This window comes from Coturnix japonica, chromosome 1, assembly GCF_054131305.1.
Source record: "Coturnix japonica strain WE chromosome 1, WE-NBRP24, whole genome shotgun sequence".
In the NCBI taxonomy this organism is placed as follows: domain Eukaryota; kingdom Metazoa; phylum Chordata; class Aves; order Galliformes; family Phasianidae; genus Coturnix; species Coturnix japonica.
Window position 1 is genome coordinate 100,076,754 of NC_140663.1, and position 18,000 is coordinate 100,094,753.

Below are 18,000 nucleotides of genomic sequence, written 5' to 3' on the forward strand. Positions count from 1 at the left end.
TCTTCGCTCACGGGCTCCTCAACAGTACCCTCCAGCAGCACGCAACAAAGCATCAGTGAAAACATTGTAGCTGCAGTCACCAAGACATCACAGCCTTCAACAGCAGAAACAGCATCGGGTCCAGCGTCCTCAGCTCTTACTGCGGGTGCGGGTGCGAGTACTGCGCAGTCCACAACAGCGCAATCAGAAGGGCAAACCATTGCTCTGAACACATCCACGTCATGGTTCACCGAGAGCACGTTGTCGTCCACAGCTCCGACGTCAGCTATGAGCAGAGCAAGCACTCTTGCTAGCACAGGTGGAAGTCCAAGTGCAACGCACCTCAGTGGCACAACAAACAACCAGCAGCACCAGACAACCAGTTTCCTCGTCACAACGTCTTTGACGGCTGCGTCTGTGACCACAACGGATGGCCGAGAAGCGCATACGGAGAACACCACGATGCCGCCTGGGACGGTGAGCTCGAGTGGGGTATCTGGCGGTAGCCAGGCCACCAGTGCCGCTTCCACAACGCTGAAGCCTGACACCAGCTTTACAAGCATTGTCACAGAGAGCGGCAGTGCTGGCTCTGGGTCTCCAACGCTCAGCTCGGCTGCTACCAGTGCCTCTTCTTCGCTCACGGGCTCCTCAACAGTACCCTCCAGCAGCACGCCACAAAGCATCAGTGAAAACATTGAAGCTGCAGTCACCAAGACATCACAGCCTTCAACAGCAGAAACAGCATCGGGTCCAGCGTCCTCAGCTCTTACTGCGGGTGCGGGTGCGAGTACTGCGCAGTCCACAACAGCGCAATCAGAAGGCCAAACCATTGCTCTGACCACATCCACGTCACGGTTCACCGAGAGCACGTTGTCGTCCACAGCTCCGACGTCAGCTATGAGCAGAGCAAGCACTCTTGCTAGCACAGGTGGAAGTCCAAGTGCAACGCACCTCAGTGGCACAACAAACAACCAGCAGAACCAGACAACCAGTTTCCTCGTCACAACGTCTTTGACGGCTGCGTCTGTGACCACAACGGATGGCAGAGAAGCGCATACGGAGAACACCACGATGCCGCCTGGGACGGTGAGCTCGAGTGGGGTATCTGGCGGTAGCCAGGCCACCAGTGCCGCTTCCACAACGCTGAAGCCTGACACCAGCTTTACAAGCATTGTCACAGGGAGCGGCAGTGCTGGCTCTGGGTCTCCAACGCTCAGCTCGGCTGCTACCAGTGCCTCTTCTTCGCTCACGGGCTCCTCAACAGTACCCTCCAGCAGCACGCCACAAAGCATCAGTGAAAACATTGAAGCTGCAGTCACCAAGACATCACAGCCTTCAACAGCAGAAACAGCATCGGGTTTAGCGTCCTCAGCTCTTACTGCGGGTGCGGGTGCGAGTACTGCGCAGTCCACAACAGCGCAATCAGAAGGGCAAACCATTGCTCTGACCACATCCACGTCACGGTTCACCGAGAGCACGTTGTCGTCCACAGTTCCGACGTCAGCTATGAGCAGAGCAAGCACTCTTGCTAGCACAGGTGGAAGTCCAAGTGCAACGCACCTCAGTGGCACAACAAACAACCAGCAGCACCAGACAACCAGTTTCCTCGTCACAACGTCTTTGACGGCTGCGTCTGTGACCACAACGGATGGCAGAGAAGCGCATACGGAGAACACCACGATGCCGCCTGGGACGGTGAGCTCGAGTGGGGTATCTGGCGGTAGCCAGGCCACCAGTGCCGCTTCCACAACGCTGAAGCCTGACACCAGCTTTACAAGCATTGTCACAGAGAGCGGCAGTGCTGGCTCTGGGTCTCCAACGCTCAGCTCGGCTGCTACCAGTGCCTCTTCTTCGCTCACGGGCTCCTCAACAGTACCCTCCAGCAGCACGCCACAAAGCATCAGTGAAAACATTGAAGCTGCAGTCACCAAGACATCACAGCCTTCAACAGCAGAAACAGCATCGGGTCCAGCGTCCTCAGCTCTTACTGCGGGTGCGGGTGCGAGTACTGCGCAGTCCACAACAGCGCAATCAGAAGGGCAAACCATTGCTCTGACCACATCCACGTCACAGTTCACCGAGAGCACGTTGTCGTCCACAGCTCCGACGTCAGCTATGAGCAGAGCAAGCACTCTTGCTAGCACAGGTGGAAGTCCAAGTGCAACGCACCTCAGTGGCACAACAATCAACCAGCAGCACCAGACAACCAGTTTCCTCGTCACAACGTCTTTGACGGCTGCGTCTGTGACCACAACGGATGGCAGAGAAGCGCATACGGAGAACACCACGATGCCGCCTGGGACGGTGAGCTCGAGTGGGGTATCTGGCGGTAGCCAGGCCACCAGTGCCGCTTCCACAACGCTGAAGCCTGACACCAGCTTTACAAGCATTGTCACAGAGAGCGGCAGTGCTGGCTCTGGGTCTCCAACGCTCAGCTCGGCTGCTACCAGTGCCTCTTCTTCGCTCACGGGCTCCTCAACAGTACCCTCCAGCAGCACGCCACAAAGCATCAGTGAAAACATTGAAGCTGCAGTCACCAAGACATCACAGCCTTCAACAGCAGAAACAGCATCGGGTCCAGCGTCCTCAGCTCTTACTGCGGGTGCGGGTGCGAGTACTGCGCAGTCCACAACAGCGCAATCAGAAGGCCAAACCATTGCTCTGACCACATCCACGTCACGGTTCACCGAGAGCACGTTGTCGTCCACAGCTCCGACGTCAGCTATGAGCAGAGCAAGCACTCTTGCTAGCACAGGTGGAAGTCCAAGTGCAACGCACCTCAGTGGCACAACAAACAACCAGCAGCACCAGACAACCAGTTTCCTCGTCACAACGTCTTTGACGGCTGCGTCTGTGACCACAACGGATGGCAGAGAAGCGCATACGGAGAACACCACGATGCCGCCTGGGACGGTGAGCTCGAGTGGGGTATCTGGCGGTAGCCAGGCCACCAGTGCCGCTTCCACAACGCTGAAGCCTGACACCAGCTTTACAAGCATTGTCACAGAGAGCGGCAGTGCTGGCTCTGGGTCTCCAACGCTCAGCTTGGCTGCTACCAGTGCCTCTTCTTCGCTCACGGGCTCCTCAACAGTACCCTCCAGCAGCACGCCACAAAGCATCAGTGAAAACATTGAAGCTGCAGTCATCAAGACATCACAGCCTTCAACAGCAGAAACAGCATCGGGTCCAGCGTCCTCAGCTCTTACTGCGGGTGCGGGTGCGAGTACTGCGCAGTCCACAACAGCGCAATCAGAAGGCCAAACCATTGCTCTGACCACATCCACGTCACGGTTCAACGAGAGCCCGTTGTCGTCCACAGCTCCGACGTCAGCTATGAGCAGAGCAAGCACTCTTGCTAGCACAGGTGGAAGTCCAAGTGCAACGCACCTCAGTGGCACAACAAACAACCAGCAGCACCAGACAACCAGTTTCCTCGTCACAACGTCTTTGACGGCTGCGTCTGTGACCACAACGGATGGCAGAGAAGCGCATACGGAGAACACCACGATGCCGCCTGGGACGGTGAGCTCGAGTGGGGTATCTGGCGGTAGCCAGGCCACCAGTGCCGCTTCCACAACGCTGAAGCCTGACACCAGCGTTACAAGCATTGTCACAGAGAGCGGCAGTGCTGGCTCTGGGTCTCCAACGCTCAGCTCGGCTGCTACCAGTGCCTCTTCTTCGCTCACAGGCTCCTCAACAGTACCCTCCAGCAGCACGCCACGAAGCATCAGTGAAAACATTGAAGCTGCAGTCACCAAGACATCACAGCCTTCAACAGCAGAAACAGCATCGGGTTTAGCGTCCTCAGCTCTTACTGCGGGTGCGGGTGCGAGTACTGCACAGTCCAAAACAGCACAATCAGAAGGGCAGACCATTGCTCTGACCACATCCACGTCATGGTTCAACGAGAGCACGTTGTCGTCCACAGCTCCGACGTCAGCTATGAGCAGAGCAAGCACTCTTGCTAGCACAGGTGGAAGTCCAAGTGCAACGCACCTCAGTGGCACAACAAACAACCAGCAGCACCAGACATCCAGTTTCCCCGTCACAACGTCTTTGACAGCTGCGTCTGTGACCACAACGGATGGCAGAGAAGCACATATGGAGAACACCATGATGCCGCCTGGGACGGTGAGCTCGAGTGGGGTATCTGGCGGTAGCCAGGCCACCAGTGCCGCTTCCACAACGCTGAAGCCTGACACCAGCTTTACAAGCATTGTCACAGAGAGCAGCAGTGCTGGCTCTGTGTCTCCGTCACCAAGACTGTTGACATCTGTATTTACTACTTTTTTGGATCCTTTATCTATTTCAAGTGTTATTGCATTCACATCTCATAGTGCGCCTTTACCTGGATTTTGCTGTGAGTGGTTTTCTTTTTTCAATTTTTTTAATAGTTGTTTGTTTTTTTTTTGAATCTGTATGTTTGTTTTTCTTTGTTTGTCTTTATTTTTGTTGTTTTATGTTCATCTTTTCTTATTTGTTTTTTTTTAATTTCTTATGGAATTTGTGGTTATTTTGGCTTTTATTTCTCTAGTTTTCCCCTCCACCCCCTTTTTTCTTTCTTTTTTTTATTTTACTCTGCCTCTTTTCACTCTTTTTTCCTTTATAATTTTTATATTACTTTCTCAAATTCCCTCTGTGATTTCTTGAAAGGCTGGTTTGATGTATCTCTGAGTAAATGACCATGCATGTCTCAGAGCGATACAAACTCGATCATTTTATTTCTTTTCAGCCCACTCCATTTTCTGATTTGTTTCTTCTGGATCTGAAATTTTTGTTTTTTTTTTCTTTGTTTGTTTGTTTCTTTTTTTCTTTTTGTTTTGTTTTAATTTTCTCTCTTGGAGAAATCTAATAAAACTGCCCTTTTATTCTTCAGAAAATTAGAATGATACTTTAGTTTTTATGATTTTCATCTTTTGAGGGAACTAATAACCTTCCTTTTTTAAAACAATGGGTGTCATGCTACCCTCATTTATTGTTGTATTGGTGTCATGGGATTCAATAGGATATAGCCATGTATAAGTTAGAACTTCGATTTTCACACGTTAATAAAAACTTGGCATAGATTTAAGTTTTTTTCTCCTCTGGTACAGAATGTTGCATTAATGTTTTATTGTTTTCAACGCCGCTATATCAACAACATATCTTACAGTGATATTTTTTTTTTCTTTTTTAGCTCCGGTTTCTCTCTCCATACAGCTGGAGAATGTGACCAGTAGAACAATACAGTTCAACTGGAAACCTCAAGGTGGCACAAGAGACAGTCCTTATCGTGTGCGTCTCTGGGATGGATCTAGAGAAATTGAGAATAAAAACTTAAATGAAACTAGTACTGTATTTGAAGGTCTGCTCTCTGATCATGAATACCAAATATCTGTGGATGTTTTAACTTGTTCTAAGAATGTCAGTACATCGATGACCATTCGGACAGGTATCTCCTTTGAAATCTTTCCATTTTTTTCATTAGCATGCTAACATACATATTGGCCTGACAGTGAAGGCCGTTTCATCAGACGTTGTCCTGGACATGAGTAAACTCTAGATTGAAATGTACAGGAAAACTGAGGCCAAAACTCCAGACAGTAAATGCTAACCTTCACATTTTTCATGGAACTAAGATCCAAAACCTCCCCTTATCATTCTGCCAAATTCAGGATTTTGCTGAACTAGAGCCAGTGTTTAGCATGCCCATGTCTCACAGCTCCACCATCTTCCCAAACCTGCCCTGCTCTTCATATGCAACTTGTGCCCTCTTTTGAGTTCCCAGTCACAAGGCAGACAGCAGGTTTAAACTCATAACCTTCCTGTAACCATGTAGGCTTCGCTAAAGAAATCCTGGAGTCCTGCGGCTCCTATTTCTCTCTTAGCAAATCATAACTTCTTCAGCAAGCAGCTGCCCTATGCTTACAAATGATTGCAGTAAAATCTACCAGTGCAGTTATCTGAACTATTGAAATACCTGGAGTCTTCCTGGGTCTTCCCATTGTATAGCATGACCTGTGATTTTAGGAGTAACTGTTTCTGGTTTGAGCAACATTTTGGAAGGAGCAGACAATGCAATGCAGGTCAAAAGCAGGCCCCTTCATGGTGTTCCAGTTGCCTTGATGTAAGGCACATAGCCCAGTTATATCTTTTCTCAGGTCACACCTTGTCCTCTTCCCTCAGAGACACATCACATAAAAGGTGAGGGATACACTGGTCAGTGAGCGGCACAAAGTATTTATGCATTATGCTTTGGCCAACTGGGGGGCACATAGTTAACCTGCCTAAGCTCATCTCTTGTTCACTCTTGCCCTTTGAGGATTTTAGCTGAAGAACCATTTTAAGCTGTAACTTTGCTTTTGCTGGTTATTTTGTCTTTTATATCTCCACAGCGGCTAAAGTCTTTAATGGAACAACTAGGATTACCAATGAAGACTTCAAACCTGAATATCTGAACAAATCAAGTACAGAATTTAAGAAATTTGAAACTAAGTTCATTGAGGAGGTATTTTGCTTAGGAATTCTAACAAAATTTATTTTGTCTTGTGCTCTTTTCAATATCAATAATCATGAGGATCCAGGTACGAATAATCTTTTATGTGGTTATGAAAAATATATGATGGTTAAAAACAAAGCACCACTTATTGAGGCCTTACTTCTCATTTATGTTGTGGTCCTCTGAAGCCATAATTTAAAAGTAATTCTACCTGGCTGAGACATGTACTCCCCTCCTGTAAGAGATGCTTCAAAATGAATTAGTTTACTGTTATAACAGTTCTTGGGGTTAAGGGAGAAAAAAGATAATAACTTAAACTTTTTACTTTGCAGATAAAAAAACATCTGCCACCAATGATCCTGAAGTTAATAGAGGAAGGAAAAATGCGTATTGTAATTAATAGCCTCAGGAATGGCAGTGTGATTGCATCCTTCAGCATTGTGTTGGATGAAGGAGAAAATGTAACAAAGACAGACGTTTCAGATGCTTTTACAGAGGCCCTTAACATGAGTACAGTACTGGAAGTTGATCTTAAAAAGACTGTTATAGAAGGTATGAATTCATGCATCAATGTAGTAGTGTACTTTTCACTGATGGTAGAATCCAGTGAAATGGGATTTAAATAGCACAAAGCAATTGCAAGTAGCATTCTGTTTATTTGTTTTTTCAGAGTTCATTTAAAATATTCTTCTTTTTCCATTTTGTTTAACCTCTCTGCAGCAAGGAATAGTTGTCAGCCAGGATTAAATGACTGCTCACCAAATGCTACCTGCAGTGCTGAAGGAGCAACTTATTCCTGTCAATGCAACGAAGGATTCACAGATAACAGCCCTCCAGTTCCAGGGAGAGTTTGCCAACTAAAGCAGAATCCACCTCCATGTAACTGTTTTATGTCTTTGAGCTGCTTTATGTCTGTCAGCTTTAAACATTTGCATACAGCCTCCAAATTTCTATTTTACAGACAAGATAACTACAGTCCCTCCAGGAAGCACCCTGGGTAGATCTACAGGAACTAAAACTGGTTCTGTTTTTGCTACCACATTTACAACAGGAGCTTGCAGTGAGTAAATATTTAATATTCAATGCTGTAACTTTTTTTTTGTTTTTGTTTTGTTTTGTTTTTTGAAATTGGTTATTAAGATCAGTTATAATAGTTTTGTTCATCAGTCATATTGGTTAAGAAGTAAAATTTCAAGATGCAGCTTCTTACAGAACAGCATTAATTATAGAAATATCAGTCAAAGAAGTTTCAAATCTTGGTAAAGCCACCCTGGACACCATGGGATTCCTCATGGGCAAAAATGCCTACCTCCAAGGATAAATCATTGTGATAGAACATTTTTGTAATGTTATTGTGAATCACAATTATTAAATGCCTGCTTACTGCTCTGAACTTAGGGTTTCCTTGCAAATTTTTAGTAACCTATCTTCCTGATATCAAATGTCAATCTGAGTCAGTTAGCAGCCCAACTCAGTACACTCATCAATCAGAGCAGCTGCCTTGCCAATGATGAGAGAGAGAAATAAGAGAAATTACACCTATTTATGTTTTTGAGCCATAAAATAATCATAGAATCATAGAATAGCTCAGATTGGAAAAGACCTTAAAGATCATCAAGTCCAACCACAACCTAACCATACTACCCTAACAACCCTCTACTAAATCATGTCCCTGAGCACCACATCCAAATGGTTTTTAAACATATCCAGGGATGGTGACTCAATCACCTCTGTGGGAAGCCTATTCCAGTGCTTAACAACCCTTTCTGTAAAGAAATTTTTCCTGATATCCAACCTAAACTTACCCTGGAGCAACTTGAGGCCATTTCCCCTCGTCCTGTCACCTGTGAGAAGAGACCAGTCCCGCTCTTGCTGTAAGCACCTTTCAGATATTGAAAGAGCAATGAGGTCTTCCCTCAGTCTCCTTTTCCCCAGACTAAACAGCCCCAGTTCCTTCAGTCTCTCCTCATAGGGCATATTCTCCAAGCCCTTCACAAACCTTGTTGCCTTTCTCTGGACCTGCTCCAGCACCTCAGTGTCCTTTCTGTACTGAGAGGCCCAAAACTGAACACAGTACTTGAGGTGAGGCCTCACCAGTGCCAAGTACAGGGGCAGGATGACTTCCCTAGTCCTGCTCACCACACCATTCCTGATACAGGCCAGGATGCCATTGTCCTTCTTGGCCATCTGAGCACACTGCTGGCTCATATTCAGCCAACTGTCCATCTGTACACCAAGGTCCCTTTCCATCAGGCAGCTTTCCAGCCACTCCTCCCCAAGCCTGTAGGGTTGCCTGGGGTTGTTGTGACCAAAATGCAGGACCCAACACTCAGCCCTATTGAAACTTATATAGTTAACCTTGGCCCATCGATCCACTCTATCCAGATCCCTCTGTAGTGCCTTTTTCCCCTCAAGCAGATCAACACTCCCTACCAACTTGGTGTCATCTGCAAACTTAATGAGGGTGCACTCAATCCCCTCATCAAAATCATTAATAAAGATGCCAAATAGAAGCAGTTCCAGTACCAAGCCCTGGGGGACACAGCTCATGACCAGCCACCGGTCATGGATTCAACTCCATTGACCACAACTCTTTGGGTCCAGCCATCCAGACATTGTTTCACCCAGTGTAGCGTACGCCCATCCAAACCATGGGCAGCCAGCTTCCCCATAAGAATGTTGTGAGAGACAGTGTCAAAGGCTTTACTGAAGACCAGGTAGAGCATATTGACAGCCTTACCCTCATCCACTAAGTGGGTCACCTTGACATAGAATGAAATCAGGTTTGTCAGACAGGATCTACCATTTGTAAACCCATGCTGACTGGGCCTGATCCCCTGGTTGACCTTTAGCTGGTCCATGATGGCTCCCAAGATTATCTGTTCCATAACCTTCCCAAGCACCAAGGTGAGACTGATAGGTCTGTACCTACCAGGATCATCTTTCCAGCCCATTTTGAAGATGAGCAACACATTTGCCAGTCCCCAGTCCACTCGTACATTCCCAGTTAGCCAGGACTGCCAAAGAATGGTGTCTTGGCAACCACAAAATGTGGTGCCTTGGCAACCACATCTGCCAACTCTCTCAGCACTCTAGGGTGCAATCCATCTGGCCCCATGGACTTGAGAGGAAGTGTCGAGTGGTGGATTTCATCAGTTGTGACAGCAACCTCCACTGGTACAGATCTTTAGAAACATGGCATGCAGGTTCTTGTTTGTTGCTGGCAATACTGCAAAGCTTATGGTGGTGACTGAGTTGCAAAATAGTATTCTGTAGCTGAAAATTTGCTCACTCAGTTAATGTTTTTGTGCTCTTTGTATGTGTTGTAGAAATGGAAATAAATAGGAGGCATGACTTTTGGAGTGACCTACATATATTTTATTTCTTTAGAGCTGACCGTTTCTTTCTACTCTTGTGTAAGAATGGGATAAAAAAACTGAAACTAACCCTCAGAAAACTCACAAAACTCTATGGTGGTTTATTTCACACTATTTGGTTAAATATTAAATGTTTAGAATTGCATAAATGAACAGAATCCCCCTCAGCTGCATGAATCATTTTCACTTTGCAGTGCCGGTGTTCATTAAAGTTGAGAATGTGACTGGGGAGAAAATACAACTCAGCTGGACCTCAGCAGACAGCAGGAGAGGCAGTCTCTACAACATCTTCCTCATGGATGGAATACGAGAGATAAATAAAACTACTACAAATGAGACAACAATAATGTTTAAACATCTGCTTCCTGGTCATGTATACACAATATCTGTGGGAGTATTATCTTGTGCTGAGAATAGCAGGACTTCAGTGAGTGTCCAAACAGGTATTTCCTTGATCATACTGTTCTTTATTTTTAATGGATATACTCTCAGGATGTCTTTTTGCAATGTGATTTGGATTTGATTTCAAATACTACTAATCTTGTAAGTTGAATTTATTTATCTGACTCATCTCCTTAGGTGTGATTGCTTGGATTAAACAGGAGTTTGCAGGAGTAAGTGCTTATTCTGTAAAATTTCTGATGAACCAGATAATTCTGTACAAAAGTCAAGTTATTTAGAAAGCAATTTTATCAGTAAATCTTCTGGTAATGCAAAGTTTAGGTTGTACATTCTTTTGTGAATGCTGGCAGTCCTTAATTATCACTGTTATCTTTTCAGTTTCATTTTAGGCTATAGATGCTAAGACAAACTGTTTAGTTGAATCACAACTATATCACAAAGAAAACATAAGCCATATTTTTTTTCTCAAAATTTCAGGTACACCTGGAAAGCATCATTTAGAAAGTGTACAGTCCAGAATGTTTACATCCTTCCCCTCAGCATTTGATTGAACTTCTCACATTATGTGCAGGGACTCCCAAATGATGCTGTCTTCCTTATGCGATACTTAGAGACAGTAAATATAATCTGTATCTAACAGTTTAGTTTCCAGGGCATTCAAAAGCATGTTCATAGCTGAGATGTATGTGCACTGATAGTCATCATGTCACCTATACCTCTGTTTAAAAAAAAAAAAAAAAAACTAAAAAAAAAAAAACCTAAAAAAAAATAATAATGTTGTAGGAAGACAGGAATTTGCTTTAATTGAAGAATCTTATCTGCCTACCTTGACCAGACTAAAGGTGTTTAGTGCTCTTAGAGACACATATTTTTTTCCCCTCAAAAACATATTACTTGGCACAGCACTGCAAAAGATTGGAAGAGATCTTAATCAAGTTGTCAAAGGATTTGGTTATGTTAGCACAACTTACTTTTGATAAAATTATATTGCACTTTATCATGTTTACTCAGTGCCCAAGAGAGTTCTCATTATTTTTTTTAATATCCTTTGAAATACCTAATTTGACTATATGCAGTTCTTACTTTCTTCGGTCACTTCTTGCCCTCTCTATATAACTCCCTTTGTTGCAACTTTCTTTTCCATTCTCTAGTGGATTTTATGACTACTTTTAAAACCCTTCTAGGACTATTGTTCTAGTAATTAAATGTGGAGTTCCCTTTTATGGACTTCCCCTACAAACCTACCACCTGCCTCTTTTTTTGACACACTCAGTTTTCATAATCTGCAGTTCTAAATTCTCAGCAGTAATCACCCTTGCACAAAGGAAGTTCTCTTGATTTTGTTATTTATTTTGCAGATCCTGATTCCTGTTTCAGCAGAACTGATTTTTGCTTATCACAGAATCGTGGCTGTCCAGACCTAAAATACATTATATGCTCAAGTAAGTTTTATATAATTTTATTCTTTATTTGTTCATGACTTTAGGGTATCATTTCACAATATAGTCTCCTGAGTATTTTGTCATCTGCTTCACTATGCCAATTTACGTGGCATCTGAAGTTCACGTTTCTTTGGCAAGGAAACAGCCTTTGTCAAACTTAATGTCAGCTTGAATCTCTGTTTTTAGACAGCACTTTTCTGTGTGAAGGGTACTTCTTTTAGCTTAGGGCATATCCACCGACTCATGAGGGTTGAAGCATACTCAATGTTTTGCAGGATCTAATACACTGATCTTACTTCTGCTGAGATCAATGGGAGAATGACTGTTGAATGAGGGAGTGGGATATGCCCTGAATAATATAGGAATGACTAACAAATTGTGAGGATTGTGATGGCAGACAAATTTGAAGAGGAAGAGGAGACAACTGTGAAGGTTCAGAAGCCAGTAAACACTTGTGTGATAGACTTATTTCTTACTATTTGATTAGTTCCTATCAATTAGCATTACAAACCATTAACACGAGAAAACAAAGTCCATAAAGCAACTGTAAAGTGGTGTCCCAGGATTCACCTACTGTTTTCTTTTTCTGTTTTTCTTTTTTTTTCAGACTACCAATCCTTTGCCTGCAGAGCTTTGTTAAAAAGCCAGACGTTTAACAATTCCCTTTATGACACCAGTAGTGGAAGCTACAAAACAATGTCTGAAAGTATCAAAACAGAAGTAAGTTGCTGTAATCTTATTTATCACCATAAGTAAGCTAAGAAATTTTTTGCAATTAGCAATGCTGGTCACTTATATTCTTTGTTAAATCAAGATTTGTGACAGGAGAAAAAGGTAAGCTCTCCTCAATAAAATAGCATATGAATCACTTGCTCAACAAGAACTGTATTGACCGAAGTCATGTCATCTGGTGAGGAGGGGTATGTTACCTACCTAGTCTTCAAATGTACAGTATTTAGTGAAAGATGATTTAAAATTCTTTTTTACAAGCACAAGGAACTTCCTATTCCCTTAATTTTCCTCTGCTGTACTAAACATGTGCCTGTGGAGAAGGGAAAGAAAAAGTAGCTCAACACACACCAGGAAATATGGGACCTTTACAAGCGGGTACTGTTAGCCCAGATCATTGTGAATTTTCGTCAGTTGCAGCTGGTGGACTGGAGGAGGGAATAGGAGATTGTATCAAGGAGAAAGTGAAGAGAGAAAGTGGAAGTTTAGAGATGGTGATGACTCTAGTAAAGCTGACATGCAGAAGCAGCCATCTTTAAGGGAATGTTAAAGAAAAGGACCAGTCAATTTACATACCACCCAGGCATCCTGAAATATTGAATCCACTGGAAAAGTGCCACTGTTCTAAGATGGGAATAGACTGCTTTTGTGTAACTAACAGAGAAAAATATTTTTAGTGTGACTATCATACTTTTTACCTAAGAATCTCTGTGGCTTTCATAAGCAGTACTTATTTTGTTCTCACAACATCAACTCAGAAGTGATTCTGTCTTACTAATTTTGGTGCCTCCAATTCATGGGTAGAGAACTGACTTCAGTCAGTTTAACAGGCTTCTGCTAACCTGACCAAATGAAAGAAAAATCTCTTTGTTGCCTTTTAATAAACTTTCACTTATCCTGGCATATTGCACACAGTCTTATTATGTCTACACTTTTCTTATATATTTGGCAAAACCAAAGAAATTGTACTATCACAACTGAACATGTTGTCAGTTTCAATGTTTATTGCCTTTTTAATACAGTTTGAATATTGAACTATTTATTTTAAATTCCATGGTGAGGCCACGCTGTAACTATAGTTCTGATTTTTTTTTAACACTTTCATCTGCATAGTCCAGGTTTCTTTTCTAAACCTTTCCTCAGTGGGCAAAAGGAAAACATGATTTGTGTCTCTGGCCAGAAATCTTAGTGTAGTCTGTAGCGATGTGTAGTCTGAGTTGGGGTGAGGGGTTATTCCAAGGAGAAGAATAGAGGTAGACAACACTAGTTGGGTAGTAATTTAGAATAGGGCAAAATTTCTAACAGCAAGTTTTGCCCTGGCACTGTGTGCGTGACCATCATGCTCAAGGTTGAGTTGTTTAAAAACAAAAAAATACAACTGGGAGCAGCAAGCAGTAATTTCAGAAACCTTATGCATAGTTTTAAGTACCTTTTTATTGCAGTTGGGTTTGTAGCTTATGAAGAAGGACAACTAATTGCAATGAAATCCTGGTTAACTAAGCAGGTTACTGCTTTGAAAGTCAAAATCTGATTTCATATTTTCAATTGCAGACTGCATTCTGTTCCAGAATTCTCCTTCCATAAGTATTTTACTGGTCTTGACAAAAAATGTCTGTCATTATTTTGTTTGTTATTCCAAAGAGACAACAATGAAAGAAGGAGAAATTCAGAAAGTAAATATCCTGATGCAATAATTCCTGCTCTATCTCAGTTGACTGACACAATGGGACAAACATAAATATCTGTTTCTACAGATTGTTAAAGAAATGCGCATCAAACTGAAAGATGATCATTTTGATATTCTGGTGCTTGGATTCAGACCCGGGAGTGTGATTGTTGATTTTATTTCTGTACTGCAAAAACAAGAGCCTGTTGATGTGCATACTATGCAGGACTTCTTAAGCCAAATATTGAAGAGCAAGTTTGGTGGTCAAACTGATGTAACAGTACAATGTAAGTGATGTTAAAAACATCTTTTCTGTGATGGTGTGGGGACTGGGGGATCAGATCTTCTACTATGTACAAAAGCAGATAAACTAACTTCTTTTTAAGAGATTTGCATATCTATTTAAACAGAAAGCATATTCCAACTGTCATGTAGATTACTGATCTACTTTAAATAGCTTATCCATTTCTATAAGAATGGATTATCTTCACACAGAAAGAGGACTAGGTAGTGTGTAGCCATTTTTGCATGCTCCACACAGACCCTGAAAGACATGTATAGGAGGGGATAAGGATAATCCATATTTTTCTTTAGTGGCACCTATAACACTCTTCCCTTGGTACAGATATGCTGGAAGGACTCTTCTTGACTAATGGGCAGCTTTGGTACCTGATTTCCTGGTTAGATGCAGTGTGGATTTAGTAACACAAAGTACTGCAGAGCTGCTGAAAGGCAGAGAGGGGAAGTAGAAATTGTGCAGAAGGATATCCATCCAAAATATGGTATCTGTCACGCCCGTGATATTGGTAAAGCTCTTTTTGCAGTGAGCTGAGGGGGTTTCATGGAACATAGATGCTCTCTCAGGCCCAGTTAATACATCTTTTATAAAAGGCTGGCTAGCACTATCCTTTAGTCTATGTGCCCTTCCACTGCTACTAAGTGCATCTTTATTACACAGATGAGATATGTTTACACATGGTACAGCCCTCTCATTGCCTTCATCTGGAGCAATCCATGGACTGGCAGTCTAGATCCCAAATAATTTTACAAAGTTGCTTGTGCAAGTATAAGGACTGAGGGTTAAATTATGTACACTTTGCACTGCAAATACCAGTTTTTCACACCCTGGAGTAACTTTTTCTGAGGTGCAAACTGGAGTTCTCCTAGAGCCTTCCACCAAACAAAAACTCAGATCTGTTGATGACAGGTGTCACCAACAGACTTCAAGAACCTTCAGAGGGAGATGGGTCCATAAAATTTCCCAATTAAGAAAGCTCTACTTCAAACAGAAGCATTTTTTACATTATTCAAACATTTCAAAGCTGACCAAAAGTAAAATGCAGCTGTTACTTGGGGCTCCAAGCTTTCCCACTCCTACTTTTTATTTTTTTAACATTTCTAACTAGTATCTCTAAAATGTGTTTTAAATTTTTAGCTCTGTCTACTCAGTCATCAACTGGAAGAAATTCTTCCTGGAAAGTGGCAGTGATTGTCCTTGGAATTTTATTTGGAGTTGCTTTAGTGCTACTTTTTCTGCTAATATTGGTTTATATTTGGAAGAAGAAAAGATCAGGTAAATACCTGGTTGAACCTACAGGACTCCTGGGAAATTTTGTCTACAAGCACTTGTAATGTAAGCTATCATTTAGACTTACATATTTCGGGTACAGGGGAAAAGTAATATATTTGTCTTAAATTCCTTTTGTCTTTGTTAATCATTTATGTTAAATTAACATAGCCCGACCTTCTTCTTCTCAATGTGTTTTGCTGAGCTCATGAATTATTTTCTAATGTATTATCCTTTCAACATTACTCTTGGGCGAGGAGTTGTGTATTTTCCTCTTAGTAGGTGGGGAAGACTAAGGCACTGAGAAACTCCTGTTCAGAGCACTGACTATGGGCACTGCAATGACTCTTACCCAGTGACCATAAAGAGAGACAGAATTTGAACTACTCAATACTCTCTTATGTGTAGACAACACAGCAAACTGACTGATCTTCATACCTATAGCAGGATATTTGACTACAAATCTGAGCCCAGAGTTGAACTTTATGCCAAAGGTAATTTATCTAATGTGAGATTTTTATCACAGATGAAGATGTCTTCTTCTCTCCAGTGACTGTAAAATGGGCCTAGGACAGTTCCATGTTTTAGCATATGTAGCTTGGTTTAGAGCCTGGAGGAAAGTGCGACAAATCTGGGCAATACAGACTTGCCACAGATGTCTCTGGTGGAACGGGAAAATTATCTGAAAGTTTCTGAATTCAAGACTTGATTCCTTAACTCTTGGGCTGTGAAGAAACAAATTCCTTCATGTGACAAATGGATAGCATGCTAGATACAAATGTCATTTAGTAGGAAATCAGTAATTGCATAGCTTGATGTGTTACTAGAAGATGGGAGAAGGGATATAAAACTTCATCTGGGCTGAAGTAAATTGTCGCTTTAATTTACGCCTGTCAAAGAGAGCTGGGTAAGAGTGTGTCATATAATGCTGTTGTGCCTTGCTCCTGATAATACCAAAGCAGAGCCTGCTGAAAGCAGCCCAGTGGATCCTGTAGCTTTGCACAATACCCTGTGTTCTAGGTAAATAGAAAGGAAAGCCTTTATTTATTTTCACCACTCTTAGCTGCAGTCCCAGTGAGGTTATTGTCTGCTTCTCCTATGGTGTATTTTTCTCCTTGAAAAGTGCTGAACAAATAATAAAAGGCAGTATATTTCTGTATATATTTTCAGTAGGAGTTATTTATTTAATCTCAAAGCAGTTCTCCCTGTGCCTGTGTATTTTGTCTGTATGTCAATGCTCAGCACTGAAGTACAGAAGCACTGAATACCCGTGATGTTCTGAGACACTGGCTCCGGCCCTCTTAGCAGTTCATGCCCTTTGTCTTTGCTGATTCCATTATGGTTAGCTAGCAAGGGTTAGAGTAAGGAACTGTCCAGAATCATGGCATGTTATAGGACATTAGCACTGAAAAGCCTCTGTGTACAGTCAGGTTTTATATTTCCTTTCCTACAGCTCCTGGATGAATCTTGCCAAGGACCTGGGTAAGCAGAAAGGTGGAGCTGTCTAGGTGCTGGCCTCAACAAATGCAGGCTGCTTTAGTTCAGGTTGTAATATTGTCCCAGTGGATAAAAATCCACAGCTGGCTGTGATTTCTGCCCTGGGCTTAGCAGCAGTGTTGGTGTGAGGCCAATGGCCTGTGCTGTTTGCATGAGCACCTCGGTGTGATTAACATTTATTAAAATTATTTCTTGAATGTTTTAAATATGGCTGCTTTTTGCTGTTATTTTCCCTGAGTGGAAAAATAACGTTTAACAATGCATTCTGTCAGTAAATATAAGTTCTCTGGTGAGCTGCATTGAAAATACCAGTGAGCTTCTTTGCTTATGTTAATACTTTTTCATTTTCTTTGTGGGGTCTACTTTGAACAGCAATATCATATTGTTGATAAAGTTTTCTAATGTCCTTGCAATAATGTTGAACTAAAGACCATGTACAGCAGGGTTGTACTATGGAATTCTGGGAACAGTCTCTGTAAAATTTCCCAAGAGTTATACAAATAAAATTTCTATTTTTACAATTTTGTATTCTGAAGGCGTCTGTTGTTTCTGCTGTGTAAAGTGGAGTCTCTTCAAGGTGCACAAGGGGAAGATGGCCCCTTCCATCAACAACAAAGCTACTTTGGTCTGGTATATGATTTCAGAGATTTCATGAAAAGTTAGATCTACTGGATCTAGCATTTTTTTCATATTCCAGAAATACCTTATACTACCATCTTGCGTCATCTAGACACTGAGAATTCTCTGAAAATTAGAGCCAGAACACTCCCTTCCCCAGGGCATTTCTTCCTCATTTTCAAGCGGCAGTCTGACTGGCTTGTGTACATTCTCTGCTCTGAAATGTGGGGCCAGAATGTGGGACA

General features: G+C 42.7%; 1 protein-coding gene across 3 annotated transcripts; it reads left to right on the plus strand.

Moving 5' to 3' along the window:
- Positions 1-228: 228 nt before the first annotated feature.
- Positions 229-17,201, plus strand: LOC107323798 (uncharacterized). 3 transcript variants are annotated; one of them, XM_015883207.3, is made up of 12 exons: positions 229-4,339; positions 5,156-5,410; positions 6,354-6,466; positions 6,790-7,009; positions 7,178-7,336; positions 7,419-7,517; positions 10,029-10,277; positions 11,595-11,678; positions 12,286-12,398; positions 14,162-14,360; positions 15,509-15,706; positions 17,094-17,201. In XM_015883207.3, exons 1-11 carry the CDS (start codon positions 268-270, stop codon positions 15,703-15,705), a joined length of 5,760 nt encoding a protein of 1,919 aa, XP_015738693.2. In that variant the 5' UTR covers positions 229-267; the 3' UTR covers position 15,706; positions 17,094-17,201. The 3 variants fall into 3 exon arrangements, with proteins under 3 accessions (XP_015738693.2, XP_015738686.2, XP_015738701.2); XM_015883200.3 differs by lacking the exon at positions 17,094-17,201 and having other exon boundaries at positions 15,509-16,534; XM_015883215.3 differs by lacking the exons at positions 14,162-14,360; positions 17,094-17,201 and having other exon boundaries at positions 15,509-15,692.
- The last annotated feature ends 799 nt before the right edge of the window (positions 17,202-18,000 follow it).